The sequence below is a fragment of the Asparagus officinalis genome, chromosome 1, assembly GCF_001876935.1.
Source record: "Asparagus officinalis chromosome 1, Aspof.V1, whole genome shotgun sequence".
NCBI classification, from domain to species: Eukaryota; Viridiplantae; Streptophyta; class Magnoliopsida; order Asparagales; family Asparagaceae; genus Asparagus; species Asparagus officinalis.
In genome coordinates this window covers 129,754,808-129,773,007 of record NC_033794.1, presented here as the reverse complement: position 1 = coordinate 129,773,007, position 18,200 = coordinate 129,754,808, and the positions used below count along the sequence as shown (strand labels likewise).

Sequence of the window (18,200 nt, the reverse complement as noted above, 5' to 3'; positions counted from 1 at the left end):
CCAACGGAGTCAGAAGAGTCGTGGAGGAGGAAGGGGACGGAGGAGGAGTGGAAGTGGGTGGCTGCGGCGAGGCTGGAGAGGTCGGCGCCTATGGTGATGGCAGTGGGAGAAAGATGAGGACGAGGGAGAAGAGGGGGCGGCTTGAGGGAGGAGGAGGGAGACAGGTGTGTGAGGAGAGAGAGAAGGGGAGGAGAGAGAGAGATTGGGACGGTCGATTTTGCCGTTTTTTTAAGAATGCGGTCGATTTTGCCTATTAATAATAAAAAACGGTTTATTTTAAAAATTTGTCCTATAAGATAAGAGGACAGAGAAAAGCACCAAAAGGAACTGCCAGATAAAAGCCAAAGAAACCTAAGTGTAACAAAAACGAAGCAACTCTATAAGCTGGGTGGGTCAGAGACCAAAATACTCATATATACATGACTAGATCTTATCATGGATTCTCTTGAGTGAGAGGAAAGCAAAATTAAAAGGAAACATTCCTCCCCTTTCTTTTTTGGCTCTCTTACACCAAGCAAGCATATATACCGAAACCAAAATTAAAAGGAAACATTCCTCCCCTTTCTTTTTGGCTCTCTTACACCAAGCAAGCATATATACCAAAACTAAATTATAAGAAACACCATCCATATAGTACTGTAACGACTAAGAATCTTAGCAGCTCATAAATGAATCCATCGATCCTACGCACAACTTTTGCTCAATTTTAAGTCAATTTATCTATCCTTATAGTGGCTAATTTACAGGTAGGGTACTTCACTAGCTAACTCAAAAAGAAAAAATAGGCCTCTCAAGTTTTTCATCGATCTCTAAATAATTGGTTGCTTGGGACTACTCTTAGTTCTATTTCTATAGTTCTGTTAGCACATATCTTCTTTAATTGTTCTCCATCCGTAACATTCATCTACGTTCAATGCAAAATTGATATTAACATCTTGTTATATTCTCATTTATGAAAAAATAATTTTAAATAACTTAGTAATTCGTGGACAACGATATATACATTGAAATTAAAACATGCATGCATGCAAACTTTATTTAACACACACATATATATATAATCCTATACATGCGCAAAATCACGCTCTACATCTCTCTAGGCACAACAACACAAAGCAAATTTGGAGAAAAGTACCACAAAGAATCGAAAGGACAACAAAAGTTCAAATGCAAAATAACATTCAAATGTAAAATATACCAAAGTAAACTAAAACACATTGACAAAGCTACAAAAGTGTAAGGTGCATGGGTATAAAACTAGTGTAACAAAATGTGGCATCTATGACTTATCAAGGATTCTCTTGAGTGGCAATTAAGCACGTAAAATCAAAATCTTTTTCTTTTTTTTTCTCTCTCTTACACTAAAACTAAAATATAAGGAAATAATATTTGTAAACAACATCCAAGTAGCGTCACAACTAAGAATCTCAATAAACAAGTCCCTCCTATATGCAAAACTTTTGCTCAATTTATCCAATTTTAATTCAATTTATCCTTAAGTGACTGACTTGTACTTCACAAGCTTAGAAAGCATTTAATAATTGAATGCTTGGGACAATTCTCAAGTTTAGCATCTCACCGCGCGCTATTTATTCACCTTCAACCCAGCAACCATTTGTATCCACGATAGAGAGAGAGAGAGAGAGAGAGAGAGAGAGAGAGAGAGATGGAAGAACAGCAAAGATGGGTCATTGACTTGCAGTCGACGATCGAAGCTATACATGAGAGTGAAGGAGAGAGGGAGGGAGGGAGAGAGTTCGAAGAACAGCGAAGATGGGTCATTGACTTGCAATCGAAGATCGGAACTATTAACTACGAAAGAGAGGTTGAGATCCAGAGGAAGAAGTGCATCTACAGGGTGCCTAGGATCCTGAGGGGCCTCAACGAGGATGCCTACACACCCCAGCTCTTCTCTTTCGGACCGTATCACCACGGCAAGGCCCACCTGAAGCTGATGGAGAGCTACAAGCCTGCTCCTTGCCCAGTACCTCGAGCGGGCCAACAAGAGTCTGGCCCAGGTGGCGGAGGCCTTCAGGCCTGTGGTCCAGGATCTTATGGATGCCTATGACGACCTGGAAGAGCCATGGTCGACCGACAAGGAGAGGTTCCTGGAGCTGATGATCCTTGATGGTTGCTGCTTACTGAAACTTATAATCAACAACTTTTGGATACCAGAGGTGGGGAGGCCATACATGTCAACTGCCACGTGGATGGACCCACGGAGGCTGGAGAACCAGCTCCCACTTCTTGTTCTGGCCATCCTCATAGAAATGGGTGGTCATGAGGTAACTCGTGCATGCATGTTTATTTGGGGTATATATATGATTTTCTAAAATATATGCGTCACCAAACTTATATATATGATGATATTGCACTAGAACTTGTACTTCTACGTACTTATTTTTAGAGTTAATAGATGACCCGATCGATCATCTATAGGTTGAGGATACCGAGAAATTCTTTGGTGAGCTTGGCTACAACGACCCGGGAGAACAGCGAACCATTAGAGGAATGGGCCACCATTGGCTTGACATGGAAAGGAGGGGTAACACTAATTCTGGAGACTACTTCTATGACCATGAATGGACCGTCCGCCCCGCCGTGGAGCTCTTCCAAGCAGGGGTGAGTTTCAAACCAAGTCAAACCGGCTGCTATAGCGACATCAGCTTCAAAAATGGAGTCCTCAATCTCCCTACTATAATCTGGTACACTAATGCTGAGGCACACATCCTCAATAACATTGCCTTCGAGAATATTCACAATGGTACAGGCGGAGCATTAACTCATTATGTCTTTCTTATGGATAATATCATCGATACAGATAAAGACGTGGCACTGCTCAGGAAGAAAGGGATTATCAATTGCACCGCAGGAAGCAACAACGAAATCGCTTCCCTATTCAATCGCCTCACCAAGGAATTGCCAGTGGTCGTCAAGCCTGTTGATACTATACATAGAATTAATGTGAACAAGAACTTGGAAAAGTACTGCAATAAGAGGTGGAATAAGTGGCGTGCCAGCTTCATGCAAAATTACCTTGCCAACCCTTGGGTGTTTTCCTCACTCGTGGCCGCATTTGTCCTCTTGGTACTGACTATACTCCAGACGACGTACTCAATCCTACCTTACTACCACAAGTCTTGACTCCCAACGGCTTTGATCAGGTTTCATATGCAAGGGAATAAAAGACAGCACCATGATAAGCAATGTTCGAGATATAGCATGAAAGGAGTTGGAAGATTTAAGGCGGAGAACATGTGGTCAATGAATTATTAAGCAAAAGATTTATCAAGATATCACGTGGTTGTAGAAGTTGCAAAAAATTGTACTTCATTATCTTATATTCCCTACATTATAATTGCGACCAGATTGATAATCTCTTTAATTTGCTATGTGCATGAAATGTAAACATAATTATCATTTAGCCAAATCAATTACTTTATTTTGATTTGATCATCATAATTCCAAGATCTTAGAACAAAAATGATTTTCACAAAGAACAATTTATTAAGAAAGTGTACCTTGATCCATGATTTGAAACTTGAAGAGAAATTGACTGCAAGATGAATGACCTTGAAGACTTCAGTTTGTCTCCCTTAACCCTCTTGAACTTATTCCAAATTTTCTTGATGGAGAGAAAATCTTTCCACGTAAAGGGTAGAGCGAGGACCAAGCCTTAAATAGAACAATTATCACACGTTCCATCAACGTGTGCAATTACTTGATAATTTCTTAATTTATTGACCAATAGGAATTTAGCATTTAAAATAAAAACGTGAGCAGTTACATAAACTAAAAGATAAATGTTTTAAAATAAAACATGAGCAGTTACATAAATAAGCTCCCCCCACTTACCATCATCCATCGTCACTGGTTTTCCTTCCTTCCCCTTAAAATCTTTTTGCCGCCTTGTTGAGTAAGAACGTCTTTCGCCATTCTTTGCCAAAGGGTAAAGTTCCCTTTTCCATTAAACTTCTCAACGAAGAAATTGTTAACATTCACCATCATCTTTGCTCCTCATATCTCACTCTGAACCTCTAGCTAGTTTCGACACCAATTATTGGGGATAAACTCCCTCTCTATCGAGATCGAGCCCGCAAGACCGCAAGCCCTCCTTACCCTAATATGCACCGCTGAAACAAATGTGAAACCAACTTAGTGCAAAACTCAGTTTTAGTGGAAAAGAAAAATAGCAAGATAGATGTAAGTCGATACAAGAGATTTGCATGGTTTAGCAAAACCGCCTACGTCCATGACCATGAGCTACCTATTCTTAACTTCTTTGAGAGAATACTAGAGAATTACAATTGAATTATTAATTGACATGAGCCCGCCTACGTCCGACGCCTATAAATGCAGGCTTTCTCCTCCTCGGATGATACACAGCAATAAGCCTTCCTCTCTTCTAAAAATGAGATATTCTTCCTCCATTTTCACTCAAAGATTTCGGCTATTATTTTAATTACTTTTCGGGTAACCATCTTCAACTAAGCAGAAACTCTGCTACTCTCGTCCGAATATAAAGGCTGACTGTTTCTGGGGGCTTTTACCGCTAGGGGGGAAAGATCGACTGTGCCAGGGCGATAGGCGAGTCCTCAATCTTCTAGGACAGTAAAATCACGACTGCTACTCGTATCAGGCCTGAATTTCTAACTCTTTTATTTTCGGATTTTATACTAATAATTTCTTTTTTGACAGCAGAGGTTACCCTCAATGACTCGAAGAAGAGACCACAACAGCTGCACTGGTGTTTGTAAGAAAAGGTCTATTTAAGAAACAAACACCGAGCTAAGTAGTGGCTTCAAGATTTGCATTTTAGTTTCATTGGAGTTAAATTTGTGCATACGCTTCACTTGTTCCGAGCGTGTAAAACATTTGTTAGTTTGTGCAAAATGTCTTGATGGTACCGCAGTTACAATAAATCTATTGATGCTGCTTATAGCTTATGATTTCACGATTATCATTTCTGTATTAAATATTAACGCGAGGAGGTAAGTTGTGAAAGCAATGCGAGTGTACGTAGAAAGTACGCATTTGTACTCTTTCATCTGAAAGAAAATCATCTGAAGATAATTTGCGTTACTGGCAATACATACATACACATCACGTGTACAAGTACTATGGATATCTTTTTCTTATTGTTCTTGCAGAATAAAATATTAGAAGATGGATAGTCAAAATTTCAGGAGATGGATGATTAATGGGAGGTTCAATTATGATATGTGGAGGGTTAATTATACGAAAGATGAAACGTTAAAACTCTAGAAGTTATCTGTTTAATTATGGACTACTGAAAAAGTTTACTAATCCTCATTTTTTCTAAAAAAAAGAAAAGAATTATCGCCAGGGATAAATCAAATGAAATGAGCATAGACAACAGATGCAAGCCTTGTAAAAGAGCAAAAGGATATAATTAATTTGTCCAAACAATCTCTTCAAATTACTATTATGCCTTCGGATTTCTTATTAAGTAATTGAATGAGAATGTGGAGAAGGCAATTTAGTGATACACATGTAATTTAGAGGGCTTTATAGGGGGAAAAAAGTTTTATCATCCTTCACACTTTTTAGAATAGTGTATATATATTTATATATATTAGATTAGATTACAAACCAAATATGTCCAAAATAATCAACTTTCAAAAAAAAGAGAAGAAAAAAAGAGGAACCAAAATCCATTTTACACAAACATCTGTGGATGTTGTTCAAACAGTAAAGCATGCACTAATCACAAAAGCTATCCAAGAAAAGATCACTGTAATCGACTAGCATTATGCAAAATAAAGAGCATCAAGAGTAACTCAGATGAGTTTCTTTTGCAAATAGAAATTCTGTTGACTCACTAGGCTTTCAAAATTGCTCAAAGCAATAAACTGCTATAAAATGATGATGTTACAATACAAAAATGCGTTGGCCAAAAAAGAAAAAAAAAACATAACTTTAACAGAAAACCATATTACTAACTTAAATCATACAGCACACAATAATTGGAGTTTTACGCCCCCACTGAAATTGCCGAAACTTCTTTTTGTGATGCCAACTTGGCTTTCTTTTCTCCAGACTTCTTTGATTTGCTGGACTTCCGTTTCTTGGATGAAGCCTTTTCCTCCATCTCTGGTAACGACATTTTATCATCACTACCATTCTCATTTGTTGATTTATGGTCTATTTGCCCATTATTTGAGGACACCAATCGGTTATCTGAAGGCAATATAGCTTCCGATTTGGATGATGTTGCATTGATATCTGGATCCAACACTGACATTCTGACGAGAACATAATCCAATAAGAATGTGCTGCTTCTTACGAGCCTGTCAACTCTACTGAAGTGCCTCTGAGAGTAAGGTATAAGGCCTTCAAGAAGCTCGCAAACGCCTTTTACCTGAAAATTACATGATGACATGATTTGCATTTAACTTGTTAGTTTGACAAAATAAATGTTGTACTTAATGCGAAAAAAATTCCAGGCAGCATATAGCACATAAACAGATAAATCTAATAGAAAAGTGGAGGGTCAAATTCTCGGTAAAGAATAAAGATGTGACTAGCAGTTTTTTTTAGCTCTGGAGGCACATATATAGTAAACCAGTACCGTGCTGCTAAAAGATTTGGTGACTAGAGTTGGTGTACAAAAATATGTTCGCAACAGAACATGGAATTAAAGGGTGTGTTATGCAACTTTACACTAATCTGGTTAAGGCCTTAACTAGGTTAAGATTGAACCCAAGTGGAGGTGGTCCAAAGATAATCAAGATAAGGAACTCTTTTTTGAACTACAAAAACTAGTCCAATCTTGGATAAGTTTTTGCCGAACACATTTTTAAGTCCTTATCTACGTTAGTGTCCTCATCGAAGTTAGAGGGTGTGTTGACAAACAACTTAAGTGGATAGCAAAAAGTTGTCTACCAAACTTTTTAGTCACTCATATTGCCTAGGGATCCTTGCATGATATGAAAATGATTTTTATATTAATAAATGAGTGGTTAGGAAGTTTGGCTTTTTAGCCACTCATATTGTCTAGAGATCCTTACACGATAGAAGTCTTATTCTTATGGTTTATATATATATATAGGTGAAAACTTGTGTCAACTTAAGTGGATAGGGAATAGTGTGTCCACCAAAGTTTTTAATCACTCATATTGCCTAGGGATCCTTGTATTATATAAAAATGTGTTTTATATTAATAAATGTGTGGCTACAAACTTTGGTGGACATCAACTTAAGTTGATAGGAGTCTTGCTCTCTCTCTCTCTCTCTCTCTCTCTCTTATATATAATATATATATATATATATATATATATATATATTATATATAATATATATATATATATATAATATATATAGTAGATATGGATAGAATTCTCTTCATATACATTTTAAAAAAGTCTCTTCATATATTGCCATAGATCCCTTAGGGTATCAATCAATGGAGTAGAAAGATTGGGTGATGATCCACTTTAAGTTAACATAAGTCTTCTCTCCTCTCTATCTCCACTACTAATATATATATATATATAGTATATATATATATATATATAATATACTATATATATATGAGAAAATATGCGGTATGCTTCGCTACCGAAGCCACAAATTTTGTGCTTGGTAGTGAGGTGCACAATTCCCTCCACGTCATTCAAAATGGGAAGACCACATTCACATGGGTTAAGGAGTGCTAATGAGGATATGGCAAACTATTTGAATGAGTGGAAGATGATTATGTCACCTCTATCAAGCACAACTTTGTTATGCTTGGTATCCCCAACATACCCATTTTTCTATATAATATATATAGTATATGAGAAATATGTGTATGCTTGGGTACCGCAAGCACAAATTGTGTGGGCTTGGTAATGAGGTTGACATATTCTCCTCCAAGTTATTGCAAATAGGAGGACCACATTTATTATGAGTTGGGGAGTACATTGAGGATATATTATCATTTGGATGAATTGATGAGAATATGACACATCACTACCAAGTACAAATATTTGTGACATTTTGTACTTTGGTACCAGCATACCTATTTTTCTATATATATATATATATATTTATATATATATATATATATATAGAGCGAGGAGAGAGAGAGAGAGAGAGAAACTTATGTCAACTTAAGTGGACGTCCACTAGGTTTCTTAGTCATTGATGATCACTTGATTGAGCTACATTGTGGATGATCCGCTCCGTTGAACTTGATCTACATATTCTAAAACTCCAACACATCAAATTTGGGGTGAACCTGTCGTGGTTTGACCCTCCGTCAAGCCATGTAAAAAAAGTTTTATTCATTCGAAACTGTTAAAATTGACACGAGTGGATGAAGGGTTAAACCACGACGAGTTCACCCCAAATTTGGTGTGTTGAGGTTTTAGAATATGTAGATCAAGTTCAACGGAGCGGATCATCCATAATGTAGCTCAATCAAGTGATCATCAATGACTAAGAAACTTAGTGGACGTCCACTTAAGTTGACATAAGTTTTTCTCTATATGAGATGTCATTAGGTAACTGAACAGATAGTTGCTGGTTTAGTTGAATGACTAAGGCTGCCAAATAAATTAAGTAAAGCCAAATTATCTCATTGTAACATGTGAAAATAGAACATGTTGACCTCAAAAGTTGAAAATAAGATGAAAGGATACATGAGAAAGTACTTGGTGTTCATCTATCTTGGTACCCACTCAAAAATAACATCTAAGTCCCATTTCTGTAAATTCAATAAAGTCAATCAACTCAGAGAGGATGATTAGAATTTATCAGACTGTTACAATTCTCACAAAAAGAACTGGTTAGGGAGTGTTATAGACCTGGGATTCTTAAGTAGGACTGAGAAGAACTGGTTAGGGAGTGTTATAGACCTGGGATTCTTAAGTAGGACTGAGACAGTGGTTCAAGTTTGGGCTTATTCTGGACCTAGGACATTTAGACCTGGGATTCTTAAGTAGGACTGAGACAGTGGTTCAAGTTTGGGCTTATTCTGGACCTAGGACATTTACTGTACTTCGGTTTGGGACTAGAGGTGACACAATTCTAGATACTTTTTATGAAATGAGGTTGTTTATAATCTTACTATAATGAATATGCTAATTAGACTAAAATCAATATGGTATTTATTATCTATAGTACACAAAAGAAAATTATGTAGTCTACAAACAATGTTGGAGAATGTATCATGCCAATAACTATGGTTTATTAAAAATGATGTAATCTTAAGGCCTTAGATGATAAAGTCACACACAATTAAGATAATAAGAGAGAATGTGTAGAATTACAAAGAATATTATATTTAAAGGTGGAGAAATCATCTTAAATAGCACACCAGAAGAAAGCTACCTTTGAAATAAAACAACATCAGGTACCCCAATTCATTTTGTAGAATCTCTGTGGAATTGCACACAGTATGAATCTTATATAGTCATGTTCATAGCACAGGATAGCAAATTGTTAACTTGTATGTATACTTTATGTCAATGTTTTGGTTGTTCCAATTAGATTTCCTTGCCTTCAACTAATGAAAGATCTTGTCAATTTTCTGTCCATAATTGCAGTGCTATTAAGCAAGTGCCAAGGTATATATTATAAATAAGACTGTAAGAGGTGATTTATTGCTACTTAAAACTACTACTCAGTACTCAGTACATGCATCCTTTTTTTTTGTACACGTAGATGTACCTCTACCATCAAAACAGACCAATTCGCATAATTATAAGGAATATTTTACCAAGTTGACAATTTCCGTTGATTTCAGCAGAAAGCATTTGAGAGGCATCCTTTGAACCAGTGTCAGGTAACAGTAGATTTCTTTCTGAATCAAAGCAAATGACCTCCTTACAGATATTTTTACAACATCCAACTTTTGTATCTTCCTCAGTCTTACAGATTTTTTTTTACAACAGCCAACTTTTGTATCTTCCTCATAGGTAACAAGGTCTCAATGAACTGCGCCTCATTAGAATGTCCATACACGCCAAAAACATTAGCACAGCTCTCATGAAACATCCAAGTTTCGTGGAGGTAATAAGATCAAATGACCAATAACCAACACGATTTGTTGTACTGCACATGTGCATTATCCCATTAATGCATATTGCATCCAAATGAACATGGAGGGTATGGGTATGCATTAGGGTAATACTTGTGCATTTCAGTAATAATTTAATACTATCAATTTGCACAGTGAAAAGAGAAACATATTCAGAGAAAGAACTTAGACAACTCTTCCACTTACAATCAAACGCTTTGGATCAGGATGGAAAGTAATGCTTGTCACGACCCCCTGATGACCTCTGAAGAAATGTGTGCAGAATCCACCATCTACATCCCCAAACACAGACTTTTTTTTATCTGCCCCTGCTGTAGCAAGCAACCCCCCTGAAGCATGGCAAGCCATGTGCATTACTGGACCTTCATGTCCCTATCATCGGTAGATCACTCAGTTAAAACAAGGTGTTTCCAACTTAAAAAGGTGAAGGGAATGGTTATGCCAATGCTTTAGTAGAGCGTAATCTGCGTGCATACGTGTATAACTCCAACTAGTAGATATCTAAACTCTGTCAAATAAGAGGGTGATATACAACACAGATCTTGACGTGAAATTTATCAGTAACACCTTTGTTCTTCTAATTTTGCATTATATCATTACCATTAAAAGCTTTCTACATCAGAATTGGGGACCAGGTCCTCCATGAAGAAATTATACAAGCACTAGCTCCGAAGGAAAAAAAAATTTAACAAGATTCTAGGAGAATGTGTTTTACATGAGAAAATAGTAATTTAATAAAAACTCAGAACCAAATTGTACTTTGCAATAAATTTTCTGTGAAGTTAGTGATTGGAAATGGTTGGAGCTAAAACTTAAACAAATACCTAAAAAGGCTATATAAGACTTATTATAAGTCTTCATCAAAATCATATTAGGTTTGAAGCAAATGATCCTTTACATGGATTGCATCTTTCTGCCTTCTTGCTACAATAAATTACAATGAGTATCATGGCTTTAGATTCTCTTAGTTCACTATTACAAGATAAAAAATGCAAGATTATTTCCCTCCACAAATTCCAAAAACTAGCAACATAGTGCAGCAAAGTGCTTTGCTTTGAAAAAAGAAAACTTCAGAGTTATATCCTTGTCCTGAAGAAAAACATCTATGGAACTGTAACAGAAAAAAAGTTTGGAGCTAAAATTTCTTCCAAAATCTTCATGAAATGTACAGTATCAGAAATATTGTAATAAATTTGACAGACTATCTTTTACACTGCTTCCATTATTATACCCATCTTCATGCTACTCGTCCTAATAAAATTGAAGCAAGCTTAATTACATACTAAACCATGTAATTTCTAAGTATTTACAATTTGTTTATGCATAATATATGTATGTGTGTGTGTGTATATATATATACATATACATTTATTGAATGACACGAATACTTTGGGCTACTTAGACTAGTGGTAAAATTTAGGAGTTTGGAGAGGAGATTAGTGGTTCAAATCCTAGCCACAGTATACATATTTAGAGGTCTTTGATTGGGCCTTGGTAAGTTTGGATGGCGTGTGATCGGATTCTGACATCGTTGTTTACGATTTTTCCATCCATTCCTCCGGTTGTTAGGATGTTGTTGTTCCAGGCGAGAGAGCCGACCCAAGATCTGTGGACTCCTTTCAATGTTCTTAGCTGTAGAAATTGCAGTAAAAAAATACTCTGATGTCAGTAGTCTATTCCAGAAACAATAAATCAAAATAAGTTTAATTGAATAAGTTAGGGAATCCAAATCCACATATAATTGCAAGTTTGGTTTTTCAGTAACATTTTTCTTCCAATCATTACTATCAAATAAAATATTGATGAATGTGATTCATTTCTGAAATTGCAGGATCATCTAGGATTAGCTATGGCCTTAGTGGATTCCACAGAACGCAAATCCATATGATTGCAAATTTGAGTCACCTCCTAATACCACATTGACAAAATCATAATTATCTAAGGCTGCGTTTGGGAACTAAGATTTGGATTTGGGATATTGATTTAAAATCAAAGGATTTTAAATCTAGGATTTTAAATCCATGATTTGATAGAATCTTTTGTTTGGATGACTTTACAAAATGTAAGGATTTGAAATTAAAGATTTGAAATATAATGTTTGGATACACTTTATTATACATGAACTTGGATTTCAGCGATAAGGAAGATCATTCTGTGAACAATTTATGACATATACATATAGTTAACATATATGAGTACCATGCTACTTAGCCCAAGCCTTTTTAAAAGGAAGAAAGACCTGTCATGCACAAATAAAACTTTGAGAAGTAACTCAAAACCAAATTGATCACCTCGATAGCAATTATAAATACTCATGCAAACATCTCATCCTTCATGAATCGATACGAGAGAATACAAACAATAATAATAATGTCCAAAATATTCATTATAATAGCATTTTTTTTATGGTTTTATCCACTACCACATTGACCTTCAATCTCCAAAATAACAATACTACTACTTTAAAAATTAGTCATGATAAAAGACTTGACGACACAAAAGAGTATAGCGAACATTCCACATAAGAAGCTTTAGACTACGCAATATGTCTTCATTTAAAACACAACGTACTACAGGTAGTAGATAACCATGATTTTCTACAACAAGCTAAATTAACACAACATAAACTACTAAAAGAAACCATAACAAAAAATTGTCTATTTATCCTTCAAAGTCTTCTCCTCCTTTTTCTTTTATGCTTCCAACTCATGTCTCGGAGAACTTATTGGATCCTACATTAAAAAATTTGGCATCAATTAGTTCATGAAACAAAATACGCTCTAAAACAGAAATAATATCTACTACAAAAGCAAATCACAACTATAAGTGTGCATATCACGATTAGCTAAAGCTGAATCCATATCACGATTCCAAACAACATGTGATCTCAACTGAGATGCAATTTGTTTCCCTTTCTTTGTCATCCTAATACATACCAAAGTGATGACACAGAATGAGTAATAAAGAATTAGCACATCATGCACGAAGGATTACTTAGAAACACTGTCTAGTTCTTAGGATCTTCATGCATGACAAACTAATAATAGTGTCAGAAACAAGCTACTAAAACATATATTGGTTTGGTTCTTTGCTCTCCAGTGGCTTTTCAAGGTTAAGTTGATGCAATACAACATTAGATGCAAATGAATGGCGAAAGAGCATGTGACCTACACATATAATTGGATCATAGCTATTAACTATAGCATCAGATGTAAACGTGATTCTTGGAGAGGAAAAATCACTGTACTATAAAAGAATCTGATAGTCTCAGTCAAGCAATAACAAAGTTCAAGAATTTTATTCAATTATCAGATGCAGAAAGAGAACTAACTGAGGAACCTGCATGGCTGCATGCCCAAAGGTAACTTTTCCCCCTGAAACTAAACATATGAAACTGAACAGTGAATAACTAGCTTTGGTCCAGTCTGTATTTTAAGGTAGTTGAATTCAGAAATTTGACATTCTGATGATCATTTCTAACTAAAGCAATGATAAAGTATGTTGCAGAAAAAATAAAGCAATAGTATAGGGTCAGCAGTGAAGATACAGTGGTACCTTCTGCTTGTTTACTCATAAACAGGAAGCGGACTCTGTGAAGTACATTTCCAAATAGTTTTCGAAGTACTTGGTTAGATATCAAATGCCATCTATTCTATGAAAGGATAAAATCTCAAAAGCGTTTAACAATTACATCCATAAATTATAAAATTACAAGGTTCTAATCCATATATCAAAATATAAAAGACCCAGAGGACTATAAAGACAAACCTCCCAAGGAATACCTTTGTTACGGAAGTGAAAATAATCATATAAGAAGAAAAATATATGAACCTTCAAAAAAAAAAGAAGCTCGAGTTGGGGGGTCCTCCATATCTTTGGTGCTGAGAAAAAATGTGACATAATGGGTTGAGGTACACAGCTTTGAAGTAGTTTGATATCAAACAATTTGCATTAACATATATAGAAAAGTAGGAACTAGTGAGAACAGTTTTTATATATTGACTATCACATAATTATGCACTTGCAAGTGTAGATGCAGTGAACATCTATGATGTGTAGTGCGCAGTGCGCTTCCTTCAACCAAAACTGATGTGTCTACATTTCCATGCACAACAAAGTTGTCCATTCTAGTCCTGTTCTTACGAATATTGCAAACATTTATAAACTTTTTTTGATGGAACATGTCTTTGTTCACTTAAAAAATATGTAAATTGATGAGCTACCAGTTTGATATTAGCTGACCATGTATTTATGGTAAAGTCTTAGATGCATATATATACCTGCTCCTTGTTGTAATTTAGTATGAGCTACCCCTAGAATCTTGATATTAGTAAAAATCAGAGAAAATTATGATGCGTATATTCCATTAATATGACTAGCTACTTCACTGATTTCATGTCCCAAAAAGAAAAGAGCTGGCGTACACATGTAATCAACCTTCATTCTTCATTGCATTCTTGTACTTGATAACAACTGAAGATTGCCAATGTGTCACAAAAATAAAGTCAAATCCTTTGAAGGACCTTCATAAAAGCAGAGAGAAACTAGTGATGGTGGGTATGGTGATGATGCTAATCCCTTTCATCCTCATCATCATAAGTGTTTATTAATAAATATGCAATCCAGCTAACACTCTTGATTCTTCCAAGACCTTAGAAGGTTGGGGACATAATGAGTATTACATGTGCTGTCCTTCTCTTCAATAAGGAAAAAAAATTGCTGATGGATATTAGAAGTATTCTTTGTTTTCTACCAGTTTATTCCAAGAATAATACTATTAAGAATAAGGATTCCAAGTTCAACATCAGTACATATATGCCAAAAAAGGTTCAAATATAGTTTTACAAATATATGTTTTGATTTAATAGCGAGACACTATCCAAAATATCAAACATATATAGAATATAGTTTTACAAATATATGTTTTGATTTAATAGCGAGACACTATCCAAAATATCAAACATATATAGAAAGTACATCAACAGATAGAATATGATATTTTAACCTTTGAAACTGTAATGTAATTCTATGATTACTAACCAATTAATATACGTGTATTTAGTTCAAACTTCAAATTTATATTCCTCAAGATACAGGCATGAGTTCCTTACATCAAAGCAGCATACCAAAAAATCAAACTTCAAATTTATATTCCTCAAGATACAGGCATGAGTTCCTTACATCAAAGCAGCATACCAAAAAAGTAATCACAATTCCCATGATTTAGCCAAAAAAAAAAAAAAAACTGGTCTCAGAAAATCATAAAGAAATGAACTTTTACCTTGCTTCCAAGCTCCTGAGCGATTCCGAGAGCAAGAGCAGTCTTATGGAATTAGCTAAGAAATGAAATCATCAAAATCATAAAGAAATGAATTAGCTAAGAATCCATCAAAATCACCAAAACCTAATGCATTCATAATGAAATCATCAAAAAATTAGAAATTTTTGGTAAAATAATTTTCTCATGACATAAACCACCATAAATGGGGGTCATGCCAATAGTACTAGCTTTGATCTAGGGTTTTAGCCGCGACGATCACAACCAAAACCCTAGCTCAGATCTAGGGTTTCAAATGGAGGGGAAGAGATAGGAGACAGTAGAGAGAGAGGAAGAGAGAGAGCGAGAGAGAGATTGTAGAGGAGAGGAGGACGAGGCCACCTGCGATGGATCGAGATCGAGCTTTGAGGAGTCGGGACTTCGACACGAGCGTGAAAGAGGAAAAAAAGAGGAGTCGGGTTTTTGAGGGGTTGGGATTTTGTGGATTGAGGATTTGGCAAATACCAACTAGTGTGGTGAAATTTGAAATCCATATTTTTTGGGCTTTTCAAATCCACTGTATAAAATCACTTGATTTAAAATCATGCCCTAAAGTTGAGCCCAAACATGATATTTGGATTTGAAATACCCAGAATTTCAAATCCAAGCCCAAATCAGCATTCCCAAACACAGCCTAAAATGTGGATGACTGATTTGAGTGGTCCTAATACCACATTGACAAAATCATAATTATCTAAAATGTAGATGACTGATTCTATGTCCACTTCGAGTACAAGTAACTTATAATCAGATATAAGTAATAAACAGTTATGATCGAAAAACTGATGTCTTATTTATCTAATTGCAGTACAAAGTATCCAAATCCTAGATGATGCAAGCGATTACTCGTTAATTGGAAAATTAAATAGGCTCACGAAATGAACTTTTCAAATAACCCGTTTTTTTGCAAACATGAAGTGCAGAGCAATAACAACTTAAATCTACCAATTCTAAAAGAATTTACCGAGACTGATCGAAAGCAAAATACAAAGAGAAAAGAGTACTAACCAGTCGACTGTTGGTCGAATCCCACAACTGAATACGAGAATTATTAAGCCCCACAGCAAAATGCTGGCCATCAGGGGCCCAGCTAACACTAGTCACAGGACCAACATCCTCATCAATTGTCACAAGCTCAGATGTTGATACATTCAAAGCGTTCCACAAATCCACAGTATTTCCAAGTGCAATCGAGAGCACATTGCTACTTCCCCAATCAAGAAGATTAAGGTAATAACCACGCTATCTTAATTCTTCTGCAAATTTCTTTTTTTGAAGTGAAAGTTTATGCTGAGGGTACTGAAATCAAGGTTTATAATACCCTCATTGTTTTGATATACTAAAAATAAAATCCATCATTCAAAGATAATGTTCATGATTTTCAAACACGATAAACAAATATCTTATACTCAAAGCACAATAACAAATAAAAGGATAACTGCACCAAGCAAGCACCATACATACCACAATTCTAATGGAAGAAAACTCAAACAAGAAGCAAGAAGCATCTTTGACACTACATTCATAACCATAAGTAAATAATCCTATTGAGAAAAAACTCACTCCATCATGCTATCCGCATCACTCCCCTCCCCATCGCCATCAGTGAGATCAAGATCAGCAAGTAACTCATCCAATGGCACCGAAGGAAGTTCATCATCACCAACAGTCGACACCACCTCTGACGGCTGATACTCTTTATTACGATACAAGGATATATTGAACCTCATCTCGGGATTCTCCTCCAAATCCTTCAAAAACTCCTCATACTCATCATTCCTCTTCTCTGGATCAACCTTTCCTTTAGCAGTCGTATCCACCTCCATATTCAAGCTCTTGAGCTTCCAAGCCCTCGCCTTTCCTCTCCTCCTCTGTCTCTTCTCCTCATAACTCTTCTTTATCAGAATGGCCTCAGGGATCACCAACCCCTTATACTTATCAATCTCAACATCATTCCCATTCGCCCCATACAAATCATAGCCAAGTGCATAATCCCCAGGATTCAACAAATGTCCCAAGTGGGTCCTCACCATAAACATATTATCATTCTTCCCGAAATCCGAAACTCTAGCAACCTGCACATGAGCCAAGCAATACTTTGAACCATTCACATTAACCTCAGGACTCTCAACCTCCACATCAAGCACAATATACTCAACAAGCTGCCTACTTGACATAAAAGCCTTGAATGGCACTCTCCAATACTTATCCGCGTCCAAAAACGCGGACCTCAAGGTAAGCGGATCCATCAAACAAATACTATTCGTAACCTTGGTGCAAACCACAAGCGGCCCAAGATTCCCAAGCGCATTCGAAACACCCGGAGGCAAACAAATCAAATCCTCACGACAAACCGGGCAAATCTGGACCGAGAAAGTATAATGATAATTGTAGGTGCTGCTTTTACTATCATGAGAGACGAGGCTCTTATCCGATCGGCTCTGCACGGGCACAACGCCGGTGACAAACTCCAAAAACTTAACAGCGTGGCTCCGATTCCCAAACATAAAATCAACCCCCTGATCGGTTTCCTGGATCCTAACCGCCTTCTCGGCGGCCTTGTGCTTCAAAACCAGCTGCTCGAGGTAGAAGAAAGTACGCCGATGAGCAACGTGCTGGCGAAGCTGGACCTTGGCGACCCACTGATCGGGGTTGGCGTTCGCCTTGGTGCAAGAATCGCAGAGGTGGTCGGCGACGGTGAACTCGACGACGTGGCTCTGCTCGGCGACGGCGCCGTTGAAGATCTCGCCCTGGACGCGGACCTTGACCTTGATGCGCTTGGAGTGGGGCTCCGTGAAGAGGAACTCGGCGTGGACGAGGCGGAGGCGGGAGAGGGGC

The 18,200-nt window shown here is 36.6% G+C and overlaps 4 protein-coding genes across 4 annotated transcripts; 1 reads left to right on the top strand and 3 right to left on the bottom strand.

The window, feature by feature from the left end:
• On the top strand, positions 1,456–3,402 carry LOC109844553. Its single transcript, XM_020413638.1, has 2 exons — positions 1,456–2,285; positions 2,440–3,402. Exons 1-2 carry the CDS (start codon positions 2,055–2,057, stop codon positions 3,142–3,144), a joined length of 936 nt encoding a protein of 311 aa, XP_020269227.1. The 5' UTR covers positions 1,456–2,054; the 3' UTR covers positions 3,145–3,402.
• On the bottom strand, positions 5,886–10,631 carry LOC109844544. Its single transcript, XM_020413625.1, has 2 exons — positions 10,232–10,631; positions 5,886–6,382 (listed from the first exon to the last, which is right to left on the bottom strand). The coding sequence occupies exons 1-2, from the start codon at positions 10,397–10,399 to the stop codon at positions 5,996–5,998; spliced, it is 555 nt and encodes a 184-aa protein (XP_020269214.1). The 5' UTR covers positions 10,400–10,631; the 3' UTR covers positions 5,886–5,995.
• On the bottom strand, positions 11,501–16,894 carry LOC109841773 (cell division cycle 20.2, cofactor of APC complex-like). The gene is made up of 3 exons (XM_020410716.1): positions 16,827–16,894; positions 16,371–16,566; positions 11,501–11,677 (listed from the first exon to the last, which is right to left on the bottom strand). Exons 1-3 carry the CDS (start codon positions 16,892–16,894, stop codon positions 11,516–11,518), a joined length of 426 nt encoding a protein of 141 aa, XP_020266305.1. The 3' UTR covers positions 11,501–11,515.
• Positions 16,700–18,196, bottom strand: LOC109841765 (60S ribosomal export protein NMD3; the record flags this gene model as incomplete). The annotated part of the gene is made up of 1 exon (XM_020410707.1): positions 16,700–18,196. A coding segment is annotated over one exon (1,275 nt), but the record flags the coding sequence as incomplete, so codon positions are not given.